We start from the raw sequence: 20,085 nt of genomic DNA, 5'->3' as shown, positions 1-20,085 counted from the left end.
TTTTTATTTGATGACCAAAAGTGATCAAATGAAAAGTCACCAAAAACTGGCAAAAATGGCCAGAATCAACCTCAGAACGCTGGAAATTTATGTCTCAGTAACCATGTTTCCTACACATTCCTACGGCCAGGACTTTACTAACTCCAAGTTAAGGGTGAAACCACTAACAGAAAGGTTCAGGCTGTTCCCTCTGGCTGATACGTTCTCCATATCTTTCTATTCTTTGGGGCTTATTTATTCAGATGATGGGTATTTACTGAGCACCTGTGCTGTACCAGACTCAGGAGTAATGTTAGATTTCAAAAATAAGCAAGATAGGCATCTTCTCTGCCTACTCTTAGTGGTGCTCACAGTAGAATGGGGGACACAGGTAAATAGATGGTCACAATCCAGAGTGACACATGCTCTGATGGCGGAAGCCCCAGGGGCATGAGGGGCATGAATCTGAGTCTTATGTGAGAGGGTAAGTAGGGAAGGCTTCCTGGAAGAAGTGACATTTAAGCTGAAACCTGAGGTTTGGCTAGTCTGGTGAGTGGGAGAGGGAAGACTATTCCAGCCCAAGAAAATTAAGATGGGCAAAAGCCCAAAGGTGAGACTATATCTGGATCTTTTAAATAACGGAAAGTATAATTGGTGCATGTGCTGTGGCGTGGAAGAGAGAGGCCTATGAGGAACTGGAATAATTTATTACAAATGCCAGCATGATCAAGAGCCTTTGGGCCATGTTAAGAAGTCTAGAGTTTATCCTGAGAGGAATGAGGAGCACCGGAAGGATTCTTCAGCTGGAGCAACAAAATCAGATTATGACTTGTAGAAAGCTCATTCTCTCTGTAGTGAGACTAGATGGCAGGTGTGTGTGCCAGGAAGCAAGGAGAAAACTTCCTGGATCTAAGTGACAAATGATACTGTCCTCACTGATGGCAGCTGGGACCGAGGAAAGTGGGTAAACGGCAAGAAAGGGGTAAATTTCAGCTATTTTGAGAAGGTACATTGCCACAATTTGGTGGTATTTGGATACACACAGGGAGGAAGAAAAATGGGTCAATAATGATATTCAGGTTTCTGGCCAGATGAGCTATGTAGATAGTGGTGATAATGATTTCAACATTAGATATATTTTTACCAATTGGAAATCCCCTTCTCCAGTAGCTATGCTTTTTGAAGTACTGGGAAAATACACTAAAGAATATTTAACCATGGACTCTCAGAATGGATTAATGTCATAATGTCCACACAAATACCACAAGAGTTGTGCAAACCAACACCTCCACCCTAGCCCCTAAAATACAGGTATTGGATTAATACTTATATAATAAAGTTAAACAAACAAACAAACAAACAAACCTCTTCTCCCATTGCAAACAAATTGTCAGTTTCCCATGCCACCAGGCACAGGCATTTGTAAATATTCAGGTGAACTATATGAAACTGCCATTTTTTGGTAGGTCCCAAGCAGTTGAATAGCAAAGATTTCATCTGATTCAACCCCGCACTAAAAAGAATCAATGTAGGCATATTGCATAATTTTCCAAGTTCACAATCCAGGGCTCACTAATCTCATTCAGTTAACCCAACTTTCTGCTTACAGACAAAAGGCATGGGAAAACCTGACCAGCGTATCAGAATTTTTCCTTCTGGGGTTCTCCCAGCAGCCAGAGCAGCAGGGGGTTGTCTTAGGGCTGTTCCTGTCCATGAACCTCGTCACAGTGGTGGGAAACCTTATCATACTGGCCATCATCGCTGATGCTCAACTCCACACTCCCATGTATTTCTTCCTGGGCAACCTCTCCCTGGCTGAACCTGCTTTGTTTCCACCAGTCCCCAAGATGCTGCCCAACCAATGGGTGCAAAGCCTGGTCATCTCATATGCAGAGTGCCTATCACAGCTGTATTTTTTCATGCTGTTTGTGATGGTGGAGGCATTCCTCTTGGCTGTCATGGCCTATGACTGCTATGTGGCCATATGCCACCCACTCCATTACATCATGGTCATAAGCCTTGGTCTCTGCGTCTTCCTAGCGTCTGCATCCTGGATCATGAATGCCCTCCACTCCCTCCTACACACACTCCTGATGAACAGCCTGTCCTGTGCAGCCCATGAGATCCCACAGTCCTGTGAAATCAGCCCCCTTCTGAGTCTGCCTGCATGGACCCCTTCATCAGTGAGCCGGTGATCTTCACTGTAGGGGGTCTTGCCTGGTCCGTGTGCTTTTCCTGGTTATCTCTTATGCATCCATTTTCTTGATGATCCTGAAGGTCCCCTCAGTGCAGGGAAAGCGGAAATCCTTTTCCACCTGCAACTCCCACCTCTCCGTGGTCTCTCTATTCTTTGGGAGTTCCTTTTGTGTTTGTTTCAGTCCCCCCTCAATCCACTCAGCATAGAAGGACACAGCTGCTTCAGTGATGTACACAGTGGTAACCCTGATGTTGAATCCATTTATCTATATTTTGAGGACCAGAGACATCAAGTCTTCCCTGAGAAAGCTAATTTGGGCTAGAAAAATTCATTTTCTTTAGTGGTAGTGATCCCACATCCAATACGGGAGTCCCCATGCAATTACATTCACCACACGTAAGCAGTGAAGATTGTGAGAGGGAAAAAAAGTGGAGACCTCACTTCCAGGACCTGTGATCTGAACTTGAAATATTCATGCCTAAGCTACAGGACTGCATCAGAACAAACCCAGCATCAGGTCAATATCATTAGCTTCAGTTCTTATAACCATAATGTTCTAAAATTATAGCCATCCAGAATTATAGAATAGTAAAGGATGTGCTTGGATCTTCTGAAATAACCTGGGATAGCACATGACCCAAACATGGGAGTATCTGGTTGTGCTACTGTATGTAGCCGAGAATAAACTCCAGGGCAAGATAACTTCCCACCACCACCACTGTTACCTTGGTGACCTGGATCCCTACCAACAGTATTTTAACACTGGGACTCCCCAGGTCTGTGAAACCCCCCAAGCTGAAAGAAGGCTGGGGCTAGGAAGGGTTTGATGGGGTGGATTCTTTAGATAGACCTACTGTAATATTTTACCAGGCATCTAAAGTCTTCATTCCTCCTAACACACCTTTTCACTTGAAACCTTCATTTTTATCTTTGGGGAAATTTTTTCCAAGTCGATCTCATCCTTGCAGCACTGAAGCTTACCACTTGGCATAATGCCCGGCACCATTAAGATGCGCTAAAACCCACTGGCACGGTGGCGATCATAAAAGTTAGGGGTCAGGAAAGGATGATTTTATGAGCACTTCAAATCTCTTACTGAATGACTGAAATGCTCCTAAATATTCTTCCACCCCAGTCTCACCATTCCATCTATTCTGCACACCACAATCAGGTTAATCTTCATAAAATATGATGATATCGCCATGATCACAACCCCATTAGAAATCTCCAGTGGTTTTCTACTGCCTGCAGAATGAAGCTCAAACTATTTATCCTGGCACTTACGCCCACCATCATCAGTTCATAATTTATATGGCCCACAGGTAGCCCACACTGTCCTATATATCTCCCAAGATTAACTCCGGCCAATGTTTGCATAATACATTGATTATCGTTGATGGTTACTAAAAAGTTAAGTCAATAAAAGTTGGGGCAAATACACGTACAGTAAGGTACACCAAAACCAGTTCGATTTTATAGGAAAATGAAAAGTATGATATACAGGGTGAGATTTTTCATTCTTGTCTGTTTCCCTCTAGGTATCTGGCTGTAAACTTCGATAACATTAGATTGTGATTCCTGTAGAAAATATCTTCTCTGGTGAAAATCAGTTGTTGCTAGCTCACCTGCTTCCTATGTGCCTTACAGTAAGCTGAACTGCCTTCTGTCGCGGAAAGATAATACAGCAAAGTGGCAGGCAGCATTAGCTCTGGAGTTAGACCGAAGCAAGTTCAAACCTTGGTTTTGCCACCTGTAAGCTGTGTGGCCCTGGGAAACTACTTAACCTTTCAAAGCGAGTATAACCTACCTTATGGTGTCACTGGGAAATTTGAATGGGATGATGTATGTAACACCTTGTTTGTGATAAATTAGATATGCATGTGAGTGTGTAAAGGTTAATTCCTAGACTGTAGTACATTTTCAATAAATGTTAGCTATTGCGGTGGTAGTTTCTTGTTGAAACTGAAGGTGAGGAAGCAACAGGTAATATGAATTCACTCTCAAACACTGCTGGTAAGATATTGCCTACAGTTTGTACTGTGAGACCAGGAGGCATCCTGTGCTTAAATCATTCTTCTGGAGAACATTGAGGGATTTAAGGTAGGATTACCTACTTACTGGGATTCATGCGCAGGGAAAGTTTTAGTCTAATTTTCATACCATGCTTACTGGGTGCTTAAATGTGATTTACCTACTTAAATATCCAGGTTTGTATCACCCCATATTTCCTCCTAATTCACTGCTGTCAATGTGATGCATCTTTCACTGTCTAATATTCACCAATAATTTCAGTTCTACCTTTTAAATTGTGTTACTCTTTCAAATTTATATTTTGTATATGTAATTTCCACTTAAGAACACAGCTTTTGTATTTGTCATAATTATACCTTTTAAGGTGTGCCAATACATCCCTACTCCACAGTTTTGTCAAAGATTGTTCCACTGTATTGTTTGAAGATTAAATCATATTTTTAATATTAAAAATATCATTTCAGCAATCATTACTTTATTGTGATTTCTTCTTCTAGCCTACATTCTTAAAAATAAATACATCTACATAGACTACAGACAAGTCTTGAAGCTCATGTTCCATACTGCCAAACTGCTAGCAAATAAAACTCTTCGTGAAGGTCTCATCAGTACTGCTTCACTGTTGTTATTCATTTTACTAGCTTACTAAATATATAATATAACAAAATTATTAGTAAAGATGACAGTTTCTCCGTAAGTACTGAAAATGGAAAATTATTCCTATTATCTAGGGTTACAGCAAATTTTCTAAATCATTAACTTATCCTTCATACTTCAGAGCATTTAATAAAATTTTACTTAATATAAAGTTTCCTCAAAAAATGAAAAATAAAACTATCATGTGATCCAGCACTCTCTCTTGTTGGCATACATACTCAAGACATAATGAAATCAGTACCCAGGAGAATTCTGCACTCCATGCCACTGCAGCACTGTTTGCAGGAGCCAAGATGTGCGAAGCCAATGGCAATCATCAGATCTACTAAACCTGTAACCTGCCTTCACTGATCAAGTTTGCTTTCATTGTTACTACAAAAAACTGGCATGTCCTCCAAGCGTCACATAGTCTAAACATTAAGATGTTTGCTTGAGTTGTTTTTCTGGAACGTGGAGTCAGCTGTGTCCAGTTCCAACTCTGGCCAGTTAAGACTGATTGGGACCACCACCCTCCAACTGAACATGCGTGAATGTTCAACTGGTGAACTTTTGACACCCGAAAGCCATTTTCTGGACATGCGTCCTGTGGAAAAGCATGTAGCTTGGTTGTGTCTGCGTAGAATGATGATTACCTCATCGTTTTCTTATCTCCAATTACCTTCCCCCATGTTCCCCATGCCTCAGCTTTATCCCACAAATATCCCAAGCCCTTTGTCTTGGGGGAGGTGGATTTGAGATTGGTTCTCCTCGCTTGGCTGCTTGGTGAATAAACCTTTTCTCTGCCTCAGACCTTGGCATCTCAGCATTTGGCTTGCGGCACATCAGGCAAATTAGCCTTGTTTCATGACATATGGAAGCAACCTAAGTGTCTGTCGATGCATGAATGGATCAAGGTATTGTGGTACATACAGAAGAATGTTATTCGGCTTTAAAGAAGGAGATCCTGCCATTTGTGACATGGACCAACCTGAAGGAAATTATGCTAAAGGAAATAAGCCAGACACAGGAAGAAAAACACTGTATGATCGATCTCACTTATAGGTGGAATATAAAAATGTCAAATTCACAGAAGCAGAAAGTAGACTGGTGGTTACCAAGGGTGGGGAGGTAGCAGAGTAAGGGGCCATGTTTTCAAAGAGTACAAAGTTACAGTTAATGTAGGAGTAATGAGTTGTACAGATCTAATGTACAGCATGGTAATTGTAGTTAATAACACTGTATTATATATACTGGAAATTTGCTGAAGAAACAGACTTCAGGTGCTCTCACCATGAAAGAAAATGCCACCATGAAAGAAAATGCCAACTAAATGAGGATATGGATATGTTAATTAGCTTGACTGTAGTAATCATTTCAGTATATCAAAACTTCACATTGTGCACCTTAAACATATACAATTTTAATTTAATAAAAGGCAATAAATACATAAAAATAAATCCAGCAAAAATAATGGAAGACATTTACTCTGAAGACTATGAAATGTTACTGAGATAAACAAAAAAATGGAGAAATGTACCATGTTTCAAGATTTAGAGGACTCAGTATTGCAAAGAGACCCACTGTCCTCCAAATTAATCTAGTTTCAATACAACACAGATCAATATCCTAGTAGGTCTTTTGGGGAAACTGAAAAGCCAAAAGGGAAATGGAAATTGAGAGCCAAAAACAGCCAAAGAAATACCAAAGAATAAAGAATTTAAACCATATAATAAGGCAATGAAAAGATACAGTAATTAAAGAGTGGCATATTGATGCAAGGATGGACAACTAACAAATGGAACAGAATGGAGTCCAGCAACAGATTCGCATAGGTCCAGTCATCTGACTAATGATAAATACAGCAGGGAAAGGATGGTCTTTTCAATTAATCGGACTGGATCAGTTGGATATCAACATTTGTGGGAGGGAATATATCTTGACCTTTACTTCCCCCTAATATCATAATCAACTCTAGATTAGTAACAGATCTAAATGCTAAAGGTAAAACAATAAATTATTTAAAAGTAAAATATAGGAGGCCATTGTTAAAGATTTAGCAAAGATTTCTTAGACAAGATACAAAAACCAATAATTATAAAATGAAAATTGATAAATTGAACTACACTAAAATTAAAATCTTCTGTTCCTCAATCATCAATTGAGTAAAAACCAACTCACAAACTTGGAGAAGATATTCTTTACTGCAACATCTGACAAAGGACTTAGAGCAGCAGTATATAAATAATTACACAGAGGTATAGCTCAAGTGGTAGAGCACGTGCTCAACATGCATGAAGCCCTGGGTTCAATCCCCAGTACCTCCTGTAAATAAATAAATAACATAACACCCCCAAAAAGGGAAAAATTAAGTAATTACAAGTCAATGTGAAAAGACAGATAACCTAATAGAAAAATGCGCTAAAGACTTGAATAGACAATTTACACAAGATATACGCATTGATAATAATCATATGAACAGATACTTGACTTCAGTAGTCATCAAGGGAATGCAAATTTAAAACATCATGAGATGGCAACACACACATCAAAATAGCTTAAATGAAAAGGATGGGAAAATACTAAATCATGTTTTTAAGAATGTGGAATAACTGGACCTCTCATACACTGCTAAAGGGAAGGAAAACTGGGGCAAGTAATGGGGGAAAACGCTTAGCTCTAAAACTAGACATTGGACAGACCAATGATCCAGAAATTCACCTTCTAGGTATACATGCCCAAGAGATATGTGTACTGCACTACTAATAAAAGGCAAAAAAAAAAAAAAAAAAGCAACTGCTAGCACTCACCAATGAAGAATTGATTTTTTAATGTGATATCCACACAAGAGAATGCTATACAGCAATAACCAATCTACAACCATGTACAATATAGATGAACCTCATATATATAATGCTGAGTGAAAGAAGCAGACACAAAAAAGTACCAACTACATGCATTCAATTATGTAAAGTACAAAAATGGTGAAACTAAATCATGCCATTAGGAACAATGACTTGCAGGAACAACGACTACAGAAGAACATGAGGGGACTTGTGGAGTGCTGAAAATGTGTTTTTTTGTTTTTTTTTTTTTAACGTGAGGACTAGTTACTCATCTTTTTTCAGTTTGTAAAAACTCCTACCTAAATTTTCAGGCTTGGTTTTATTTCATAAACATTGTAAATATCATTGTTTTTCATTCTGTCTGATTATTATATTACCTGGAGTCCCTAGATGCCTTTCACCTTCTGGTTCTTGCTCTTGGTATCTTACTTCCTTGTGTCTACTTCTCTTTGGTCTTGTGCTTTATGTTATTTGAAAAAAATTAATATAAAAAATTTGAAGACTAGGGTGACATTATTTTCCTCTAAACACAGTATTTTTTCAATTGTTTTCACTTGGTATTTGGGGTCATTAGCAATCTGGGCTCATTCTAGTTCAAATTTAGTGCTTGAGATTTTCCACTCCCCTGATGACTCAGAGATAGGCAGGAGCACATGTATAACGTCTCCTTTATTTTTTTAACTTTAAAAATTTATAATTTTATTTGTTTATGTTTTTTTATTCAAGTATTAGTCTTTTAAAATTATGGTTTGTATACAGGAGTAGGAAACTTTTTAGGAAGGCTTCCCAATATGGAGTTGGCTTATCCCCTGTAATTAAGACTCACTTCCCAAAACCCTTTCTTACAGATATTAATGTTGAAGCAATTATCCAGGTTCATCACAAGCTGTCATGGGATTTCTTCCCCAAGACCTCGTCAAAACTGGTAAGTAGGCGTGATGTGCTCCTACTGCATCCTTTTTCTTCATGAACCTGAATCTAAGTATCAATTCTCAGATTCCCTGTCCTCATCAGGGCACCCACAGACTTCCATTCTGTCTCCTCATTTACAAGGACTGAAGATCCAGGCACCAATATTCTCCTTCTTAACTTTAGCCAATAGGACAAATGACTTGAGTTCTGTTTAGAAATCAGTGTCTTAGGGTCCTCTGCTCCCTGACCGAATTTTCATCCTATGTAGGAGGGAACTGGAGGCAGCAGAACCAGGCTGCTTTGAGAGCAGCACTGAACAGAGGGTAAGATCTGGAGGTCACAGGCTCACATTCTCTCTCTTTTCTCCTTTTCTTATCTTCTCTCTTCTCCATGTTCTCTCTCAGAAACATACCCATAAGTTTTCAAAGAGCGTTTGTATAATCAAATTCTTTAGTATTTAAAGATAATATAAAAATTCACCCAACCCTTTGAGTGCTCTATAGGTTTCAAAGTGCTGTCACATGATTCTCAAACCTGCGAGAAAGGCTTCGTGGGTGAGATGAGGTGGCCCGGGAAGGATGTGTGCCCTCTTCAAGGTCAGGCAGCTAGGGAGCCAGCCCAGAGGTACAAAAGACCAGTTTTCCAGCATCAGTTGTGGAATACGTTTCCACATGACCCCACATTCTCCCCTCCCCACCCGGCCACACTGCAGAGGGGTGAGTGTCTCTAAGGCCATTTGACTACACAACAGACTCAGAGCAGTGTCTTGCAAGGTGTAGTCACAGCATCACTAGGTTATTGCTTAAAAAAAAGACTTAGTTCTCAGAACATTACCAGTATTTCAAGGAATGAGCTCGGAACACCAGCTTGCTGTTTTAAAGCACTGCAGTGATTCCAATGCACATTAAAGTGTGGGAGGCACTTGCCTTGAGTGCAAGAAAGCAAAGACATCAATTCCTGAGCGTCCTCTGGCTGTTCCCAGCCCCTTTCTGTGCCTCCTTCCTCCCTCCTGTTAGGCAAATGCTCCAGTGAGCCCTGTCCTCCAGGCAACAGGCTGTGGAAAAAGGTAGCATCTGATAAGGTCTAAGGAGGTGGAAGATCTTTGTTTCCATGGCAGAAGTAGAGGTAGTGACTAGGCGGCTCAGGGTTGGGGTCACTTAGCGAATAACCATGGCATGCTTTTCATTCTTAGGCTATTTTAAGGGTGTTTGTATGGTCTCATGAGCCCATCAATTCCCCTTTATCAGTCAATTCTGTTTTCCTAAAAGATAAGCAGCTTTCCTTTTGCTAGCCTCAAGATTCCACATTTTCTATGTCCTCCCAGTTCTAGGCTAACATAAAGTACACACCTAGTTTGGAACTCTTGGTCAAAGCCTCATCTCTGCCACCAAATCATTCAGTGACCTTGGACAGACTTCTTTAGCTAAAACCCTCCCATAAGTTCTAGGAGAAATAAATGCTCATTTATGGTGTAGAACCATGGGGGAATTAATGGTAACAACAGATGTGGGAGGCTGTACATCCAAAAGGTTTCTAGAGCTTGTCCTAAGGGTTACCCTCATTTTCACTGGTGTCAAAGGACATATGATTACTCTGTAATTTGGATTCTGAATATTAAAAGAGAGCTTAACCATCCACCCACTTCCAGTAGAAGCTTGAATTGGTTCTGAAATAATCGCTCAGCCCATGGGATCATGTCCAAATACCTCCTGTGATGGGGAATTCACTCCCACACCAGCCCCACTCATTGGCAGAGCACATACGTCTTGTAGAAGATAACCTGGATCATCTCTATTTCTCCCCCTTTATTCCCTAGATCTTGACTTGGACAAATCATATCTGTGTATGTGGAAAGCTCATAATAACACGTTCCCTCACTCTTGTCTCTCCTTACAGGTAGCACCAAGGGGCCAGCTGCAAAAGAGTCATCATCCAGGTCACTCCCTGGGGACACAGGTGGGCTAAGGCTGCTCCTGTCTATGTGGAGGGCAGAGTCAGGCTCAGGATGGAAGAGAGACTGGGGCCTCTGATGCCTCTTTGTCTTGAGAGCACATTTTTTCTTACTGGAAGGAGGCAGGAGATAGAACTTTGAGAAAATGGTTAAGATTGGGCTCCCCTTATGTTCCCTCCCATTTAGGTTGGTGCTTCTATACACCAACTTTCATCCTTTTCTCCAAACCCCCAATAGGGTAGGCATTTTCAGTCTTGCCTAATGTGTAGCAGAGGGGTTAGAGTGTGGACTTCAGAGGCAGAAGAGGAGTCTCTCATTCCAACTCATCAGTTCCTATGCGAACAACTTAGAAAACTCATTAACTTTCTTAAGTCTCCATTGCCTCATCAAGAAATTGGAATATTAGTGTCAAATCATGACATTGTGTGGACTAAATACAAGATCTTAGCATTTGTAAAACACTTAACACATTTTCTAACCAAGTAGGGGATAGTTGTTGGCTCAAAAAAATAGTTGTATATGTTAAGCTGGGACTGGGAACCAAACTTCTGACTCAAAATGTCCTTCTCCTGTAGCACGGACACTGGGCAGCTGGGGATTTCACTTTGTTAAGATAATAAATCCAATAATTTGCTAAATGATAGGCCTTCTTCCCTTCCCCCAAGCTTGGAATTCCAAACTAGTTTAATCTCTTAGTTTATTCACTGTCCCTACATCTGCATTTATTTATCCTGCTACTTCAAATTCATCATGTTCCAGATTGAACTTTCAGAACAAGCCTACTTTCCCTGGCACAATGACTGGTTTTCCAAACATTTACATTTTTTTCCAAACATTTACATTTAGCATCACTTACTCATTTAGGCCATTGGACAAAACACTCTACTCCATTTATTCCTCTCAAATGCATGGAACGCCTAACATTCTATACAGCGCAGTTCAAGTTTCATATCTTGAGCCTATGCTGGGTCTGAGGCTGTGCAAGGTCCTGGGATAATAAGGAAAATAACATTGTCTCTGTTTTTGAGGTTCTCACGCTCATGGGAAAAGAGACACTGAAGCAAAATGTGGGATGGGGAAATCATAAAAGAAGATATAGACCAAGAAATAGTAAGTTTCTTATTAGTCTCCTGTCTTTTTGTTTCTCTATTTCTCCTTTAACTGATTAATTTTCCACTAGATGAATAGGTTTTTAATATAACCTTTTAATATAATGATTTTTATACTATATTTTTGAGGGTTTTTTTTTTTCTCATGTTTGCTTTAGGATCTACCATGCACATCAACATATTGGAAACACCTTCAGATTTATACTCAATCACAGTGATATATAATAACATGATTCCTATGTAGGCCTATTCTCTTTCCTCCCTTTTTTGTGCTATTATTATTATAGATATGAAGAACAAAACCATCTCCTATGCAGGGTGTATGACACAGCTCTACTTCCTGGTCTCCTTGGTGACCCTGAACAACCTCCTCCTGGCCACAATAGCATATAACCGCTATGTGGCCATCTGCCGTCCCCTGTACTACACCATGGCCATAAGCCCTGGGCTCTGTATTTCACTCCTCACTTTGTGTTGGACACTCTGTCTTCTATGGCCTCGTCCACACCCTCCTCATGACAAGGGTGACCTTCTGTGGGTCCCGGAAGATCCACTATGTTTTCTGTGAGATGTACGTACTGCTAAGGCTCACATGTTCCAATACTCAGATCATTCACACAGTGCTGATTACCAAAGGCATCTTTATCTTCCTCACCCTCTTTGGGTTCATGCTCATGTCTTATGTCCAGATTGTCAAAGCCATCCTCCGGATACCCACAGCCACTAGCAAGTATAAAGCCTTCTCCATCTGTGCCTCCCATTTGGCTGTGGTCTCTCTCTTCTACGGGACACTTTGCATGGTATATCTGAAGTCCCTCCACACCTACCCCATGAAGGACTCAGTGGCCACAGTGGTGTATGCTGTGGTGACCCCCATGATGAACCCTTTCATCTACAGCCTGAGGAACAAGGACACGCATGGGGCTGTGAGAAGACTCTTTCTGGGAAAAGGCTTTTAGCAGTTGACATGAGGGCAATATTGTAAAAGGGGCACTGAGTGGGCACTGGGAATTTCCTCCTCCATGTACAAAACATCTTGTGAAATACACAGCATTACTAGAACACAGCTGTAGCTCAGAGTAAGTTTATATATCTGTGGTGAAGGAAAGACATATGTGTATGCTAAAGTCCCTGAACGCAAAAGCCTTGGAAATAAAGTCATGTTAACACGAATACCAGAATTTTGTAGGATAAGATCCTTCAATTTACCTGACCACAGTACCACAATGCCACCATGCTCTCTTAAATCCATGTAAATGGATTAAACTCACCAACTAAAAGATAAAAAAATGCCTGAATGGAATATATATACATATTATATATATTTTAATATATAATAAATATAATAAATATATAATAATAATAAATATATAAAATGCTTGTATCAAACAAAGAAGATTTTAAGTTAAAAACTGTCACGAGGGACAAGGAAAGGCATTATATAATAAAAGAGACAATTTAACAGGAAGATATAAATATATGTACACCCAAGATCAGAACACCTAAGTATATAAAATAATATGGACAGATCTGAAGGGAAAAATAGACAGCAAGATAATAACAGGAGGAAACTTCAATACCCCAGTTTCAACAATGGATAGATCACCCAGGCAGGAAGTCAGTAAGGGAACAGCAGGTTTGAAAAACACCACAGACCAGATGGTCCTAACAGACACACACAGAATGTTCCCTCCAACAGCAGCAAACACATCCCCCTCTGCAGCGCAGCAAGCATTCTCCCAAGACAGTACACACGAGGTCTCTGGGTATTAACAAATGTAAAGAAACTGAAATCATTGCAAGTATCTTTTCTGACTACAATGAAATGGGAAACTAGAAATCAGTAACAAAATGAAAACTATTCACAATCCCACTGTAATTAACATTCTTGAATAACCATGGGGACAAAGAAATCAAAAGGAAAGTGGAAAATATCACAAGACAAGTAAAACGAAAACATAACATACCAAAGCTTATGAAATGCAGCAAAAGCAGTTCTAAGAGAGAAGTTTGTAGTGATAAACACCTACATTAAAAAAGACCTAAAAAACTTTACTATACACTTCAAGGAACTAGAAAAAGAACAAGTGAAGTACACAGTGAACAGAAGGAAGGAAATAATTAAGATATAGTAGAAATAAGTGAAATAGAGAATAGAAAACAAATTGAAAAAATTGATGAAACTCAGAATTCATTTTTTTAAAAGATAAACATTAATTAACCAACACTTGGAAAGATTAAGGAAAGAGAGAAGGTGTAAATAAATAAATCAGAAACAGCAGAGGAGACATAATCGATGTCACAGACATAGAAAAACAAGTTCACAAAGGACTATTATAAAAAATTACACATAATTGGACACCTGGAAGAAATGGACAAATTCCTTGAAAGATACAACTTACCAAGACTGAGCTCAGAAAAAAACAGGAAGTATGAACACAGCTATGACAAACAAGGAAACTGAATCAATAATCAAAAAACGACCACTGTCACCACCAACAAAAACCAGGGCCAGATGGCTTCATTAGTGAATTCTACCAAATATTTAAAGAATTAATATCAATCATTTTTAAACTCTTCCCCCCTTCCCCCCTCAAGACGTGAGACGGAACACTTTCAGATTCATTTTACAAGGCCAGCATCATTCTGTGGCTGAGTAGCAACTTGTCCCTCTGGACAGGGCATAAACTCTCCAGTTCCCCAGTCTCCAGCCTTTATTGGTGCCCTTTTGGTATTGAGTCTCAGAAGTAGGCAGTATTTACTAGATTCATGCTAATATCACAAATAGAAAAAACAAAACAATTATGTTTTTCAGGGCAAAGTGAAGAAGAATGGTCCTTTCTGGAAATATACAGTATTTCAACATGTTTAAATAAGCAATCACTCCCCTCGTTCATTTACTACATGTTTCCAGCCCCACTTTCTGCACATTTTTACATTTCACAGCCACCATTCATTCAGCTCACTTACTTTTCTAACCTGAGCAATGGCAACACATATGGACTCCCCACATCCATTTTCACTCCGCTCCCTCCAATCCATTAACATCATCTTAAAATCATTCTTGGCTGCCCCTTCTCTCTCCCTCTTCGGAGACAGCCCACACTCTGTCTATGGAATGTGTACCTACTTTAATCTGAGCACCCAACCCCCATACCTTGTGGCCTTTCTCTTGCCTTTCAATGTATCTCTCTGAATAAATCTACCTTTACTCACCTGTGGCTCACTCTTGAATTCTTTCCTGCACGAAGCCAAGGACCCACACTTGGTGGGGCACGTTGCAGGGGCTCAACCAAAGCCTGGCACATGGCCCTCCTCATGCCCCACAACTGTTTTTCCTGCATCAGAGTGACCTCTTCAGGGCTGAGGGTGGAGCGTGAGCAGGAAGACCGCTGTTATGGAAGGAAGACCAGGTTCCAGGGCTTGGGCAAAGTAGAGGGAGGTGCCCTACCTACCACACTAGGTGCTGCACAACTTCCAGAGCCACCTGCCCTATCAGTACCTGCACTACGCACAGTTCAAGGCTAACTGGCCACAGCTTACACCTTCCTCCAGAGGAACCCGAAGCACGAGCTCACCACCAAGTATCTCAACTACTACTCGGGGCTGCTGGACACCGCCGAGGGGCCCCTCCCAGACTTGGAAGCTCAGCCCGACGAGGCCATCTTCCTCCGGGCTGGGAAGCTCTACAACAGCGGGGTTTCCGGAGCAGCACGGAGGACAGGGAGCGGGCCCTGGCCGAGTACCTGGCCATCTTTGCCCGGTGTCTGGCTGGCTGCGAGGGGGCCCACGAGCAGGTGGGCTTTAAGGACTTCTACCCAGCCAGAGCAAATCTCTTTGTAGAATCCCTGCAGTGCAAGGTGGACTGTGAGGCCAGCTTGACCCCCAACGTGGGCAGCTACTTTGTGGAAAAGTTTGTGGCCACCACTTTGTTATCACTACCGGCAGTTTGCCCACTACAAACTGAATGACGTGCGCCAGGCTGCCTGCAGTGCTGCCAGCTACATGCTCTTTGACCCCGGAGATAGTATCATGTAGCAGAACCTCATGTATTACTGCTTCCACAAGGCTCGCTGGGGCCTGGAGAAGGAGGCCTTCCAGCCCCGGGAGGAGGCCATGCTCTACCACAATGAGACAGCTGAGCTGCGGGGGCTGCTGGGTTTGCAGACATGTACCTGCAAGCAGATGATGAGATGGAGCTGGAGGAGACAGAACCGCCCGTGGAGCCTGAGGACCCTCCATCTGATGCCGAGTTTGGGGGGAGGGCGACTACGAGGAGAGCATCTATACTGACTAGTGGCAGGAGCCAGATGCCAAGGGTGATGAGGCTGAGGCCGGTCAGTGACTTCATCCTAGTGGAGGGGTGGGGATGCAGCCTGGGATGGAGTTTGGAGACAGCGGGATCCATGCCCCTCGCTGCAGACTCTGTGGAGTAGGTGTAATGGGTGTTGGCACATCTCCTCTGGGGACTTCTAGCCTGTTAGCAACCCCCTTCCCCCTTGGTGGAGGACGACGGCAACTTTCCTGAAGCAGAGACCAACTGAGACCTGTTCTTGGGGAACCTCACTGCTCCCTACCCCACCTCCCCTGAGGACAGCACCCAGACACCTGATGGGAATGGGGTGGGGGGCTAATCCCAGTGCTCTCCCCTTTTATTTTCAGAGCCAGAGCCTGAACTAGCATGAGAAGAGGGCCCCCCTGCACCTCTCAAGAACTTGGGAAGCCTGGCCCAGTGGCACCACCTTCACCTCTGGGCAGCAACAAGAACTATTAAACATGTAAAATTGACACAGCTGACCAGGCCGCATCCTGTCCCACCTGGAAGCACTGCTCCCCATGTAATGGAGGAGAATAAATCTGACTCTAAATTGAATCTGTTCTTTTTGTTTGAACCACTGTGCCCTGCTTTCTAGGCTTAGTCTTGCTAGTTCTGCACCTTTTGTGAAACAATGTTGCCTTTAGCCTGAAATATACAGGAAAGTCTATTCTCAGGATCTGACCTTTAAGGATGTTAGCACTTATGCAGAGATGGCAAGTTGCAAAACAGAGAATAACCTTTGTTTTGTTAGAAGTTTACAGGGACACCATGGCCTGACCCACGTGGATGGCTGCAAGAACAAAGAATTCCTGCAGCAAGAAGCTTGCAACAACCAACCAGACCCCCTCCCCTGGTTTTTTTTGTATAAAAGGAGCCTGTATTCTGACTGGGAGAGGGTGGTTCTCCAGGACATTAGTCAGCCATCCTCTTGGTCTGCCAGCGAATAAAGTTGCTATTCCTTGCCACCACCACCCCATCATTCTTTTTATAACTCAAACCTACTCCTGTCACTGTTCTAATTGAAGAGTTTCCCCTTTGCACTGACAGAACATCCAAAATGCTTAACATGACCCACAATACCCTTACTTCATCAGATTAAGTAGCTCAGGGCCAAGCCTCTTTCTACTCCAGGTATACCAGGTATCTCATCTTCTCAGAGACAGAGTGCTCTCACCCAACATAGCACATCATGCTTCCATTACCTGAAACATGCTGTCTCCACCCCACTCCATGTCTTCCCCTAGCAACTCATCCTCCAGATCATTAAATATGGATTATTTGCTCTTTGCTAGATATTAAGCATAGAAAAGGTCCTATGTTCACTGTTGAACCTTAACATCCAAAACAATGTGAGGTGAAAAAAAAATTAGGCCACTCGAGGGATTACTGAATTGCTTCAACAGACATCCAAAATACTGGAGGCTGATAACATCCACTGACACAGCCTTTCCAAATCACAGCTCCCATATCTAAATCCTTTGTACTGATTTCCAGACAGTGCACTGCAGACTGTCCAGAATTTCTCTCCCCAGGTCAGAATACTACCCCCTCTCAAGCTTTCCTATTACATGGCTTAATACTAATCTACTCAAACAACAAAGCTATCATTCTTTTCCTTAAAATTCAGCCCACACAATGTCAATACTGACGTGGGAAGAAATGAGACTGATGGGAAGTTTAGAGATCATGGAAAAGCAAAAAGAATGAGGATGATCTTCAATCTCTTGGACCTAGTCCCTGGTCTCCTCCCAATACCCTTCCCCACAGTGTGATTCAGGGTGGACCAAAAACAAAAACAAAAACAAAAATACCAAACAGGAGGAGCACTTCAGAATGAGGGAACAACATGCAAAAATCAATTGTATTTCTACATATGAGCAACAAACAAGGAGAAACTAAATTTTAATTTTTTTTTTTTACGATTTACCATAGGATTTTAAAAGCATCAAATATATATAAATAAATCTAGCAACAGATGGGGAAGCACTCTACTGAAAACTACACAACGCTATTGAGATAAATTTTTAAAAATAAAAAAATGGAGAAATACACCACATTCATGATTTAGAGAACTCAGTGTTGCAAAGATACCCATTCTCCCCCAAGTTAACCTAGTTTTAATACAGTACAAATTAAAATCCCAGCAGGTCTTTCAAGGAAACTGACAAGTCTACTCTAAAATTTATATGGAAATTCAGAGCCAAGAATAGCCAAAGAAATGTTAAAGAAAAGAACAAAGAATTTAAACCATGTATTAATCCTATTAGAAGATAAAGTAATTAATGAGTGGAGTACAGATGCAAGCATAGACAAACTGACAAATGGAACAGAATAAAGAGCCCATAAATAATTCACAAATACACAGTCATCTGACTAATGATAAAGATATATTCAGCAATGCATTAGTAAGAAAAGGATGTTCTTTTCAGTAAATGGGACTGGATCAGTTGGATATCTATACCTGTGGAGGGAGAAGATTGTATCTTGATCTCTCCCTCACCTGATGCAAAAGTCAATTCTAGATTGACAGATCTAAATGTGAAAGGTAAAACAATATATTCTTTAGAGAAAAATATAGGAGAACATTGGCAAAGGTTTAGCAAAGATTCTTAAACAAGATACAAAGAGCACTAATTATTAAGTAAATATTGCTAAATTGGATTACAATTAAAATCTTCTATTTCTAAATACCCACTATTAATTGACATTTAACCGTAAGATTGAAGAAGATATTACTATATACATCTAACAAAGGATTCATAACGTAAGTACATAAAGAACTCCTACAGAAAAGGGAACACTCCTACATTGTTGGTGGGAATGTAAATTGGTGTACGCACTATGGAAAACAATATGGAGGTTCCTTTAAAAACTAAAAGTTGAGCTGCCAAATTACCCAGCATTCCCACTCCTGGGCACATATCTGGAGCAAACTATAATTATGCATTTCCCAAGACCCTTGCTTGTAGATACTAACTCTGAAGCAATTATCCAGGTTCACCTCAACAAGCTGTCTTGGGATTGCCTCTCCAAAACTGATAAATAGGGCTGATGGGGCTCCAGTGCAGCTCCTTTCTTCATGAACTGAGCATCCAGGGGTTAGTTCTCAGATTCCCCAAGCTCATCAGAACATCCACAGCTTTACATTCTTCTCCTTTTATGCAGGCACGGAAGAGCCAGACACCAGTTCCCTCTTTCCCAACTTCAGCGAATGGGATGAATCACCAAGCCCTCTTCAGAAATAATGCCTTAGGTTCCTCCATGTCTTGACTGAATTTTCATCCTGCATAGGACAGTGGAAACCGCAGAACTAGGCAACCCTGAGACCAGCACAGAAGAGTGGGTAAGGTCTGCATATCTCAAACATATTCACTTTCTCCCTTTTTCTCTCTCGTCCCTTTCTTCTCTTCTCCATTTACTCTTTCTCACAAATATACTCACATACTTTGGAAAATGTTCACAGAATCTAACTCCTAGTGCTCTATAGTTTTCAAAGGGCTAGCACATGCCTTGTTGCACATGATCTTCTCACCCATAAGAAAGGCTTTATGGGTGAGATGAGGAGGCTCAAGGAGGTTGCATGCCCTCCTTGGAGTCCTTCAGAGGGCAGCACAGAAATGACCAAAGGACAGTTTTCTAATGAGTTTGTAGCCCTTTTCCACCTCACCTCCACACTATCTCCCCTCTCCACCCACACACGCTGCAGAGGAGTTTGTGCCTCAGAAGCCAGCTGACCACACACATGTTCAGAACCCACTGACTCTTACAGGTGAAGAAGAGTGTTTCCCAAAGTGTACAATCAGAACCACCAGGTGATTTCAAAAAAGACTTTGTTCTCAGGAACAGAACCAGTATTTCAAGGAAGGAGGCCAGAAAGCAGACTTTTAAAGCATCACAGGCAACTCTTATGTACACTGAAGTGTGGAAGACTCCTGTCTTAAGGGCTAAAGCAGAAGTATGGATGCCTTAGGGTATCCTCTGATGTTTCTCAGCCCTCATACCTGTCTCCTTCCCACCCTCCTGTCAGGCAGATGCCCCAGAGAGTCCTGAATCCAGTCAGCAGGCTGTGGAAGGAAGTAGTTTCTGATAAGGTCTAAGGAGATGGAAGA

At 41.4% G+C, this 20,085-nt stretch overlaps 3 protein-coding genes and 1 pseudogene across 3 annotated transcripts in view; 3 read left to right on the top strand and 1 right to left on the bottom strand.

Moving 5' to 3' along the window:
* Positions 1 to 20,085, bottom strand: part of LOC141573535 (uncharacterized) — a 117,927-nt gene that overhangs the window by 70,356 nt on the left and 27,486 nt on the right. The window lies entirely within an intron of this gene.
* LOC123615215 (olfactory receptor 1G1-like) lies at positions 572 to 3,614 on the top strand. The gene is given in 4 exon segments (XM_074341867.1): positions 572 to 589; positions 1,512 to 2,139; positions 2,142 to 2,192; positions 2,195 to 3,614. Coding segments are annotated over 4 exon segments (1,020 nt in total). The 3' UTR covers positions 2,518 to 3,614.
* On the top strand, positions 11,785 to 12,617 carry LOC105064635 (olfactory receptor 1D2-like). Its single transcript, XM_010949627.2, is given in 2 exon segments — positions 11,785 to 12,141; positions 12,143 to 12,617. Coding segments are annotated over 2 exon segments (669 nt in total). The 5' UTR covers positions 11,785 to 11,947.
* On the top strand, positions 13,252 to 16,343 carry LOC105064634 (endoplasmic reticulum protein SC65-like; annotated as a pseudogene).

The sequence above is a fragment of the Camelus bactrianus genome, chromosome 16, assembly GCF_048773025.1.
Source record: "Camelus bactrianus isolate YW-2024 breed Bactrian camel chromosome 16, ASM4877302v1, whole genome shotgun sequence".
NCBI lineage: Eukaryota > Metazoa > Chordata > Mammalia > Artiodactyla > Camelidae > Camelus > Camelus bactrianus.
The sequence above is the reverse complement of the archived record's forward strand: the minus strand, read 5'-3'. Positions and strand labels throughout refer to the sequence as shown.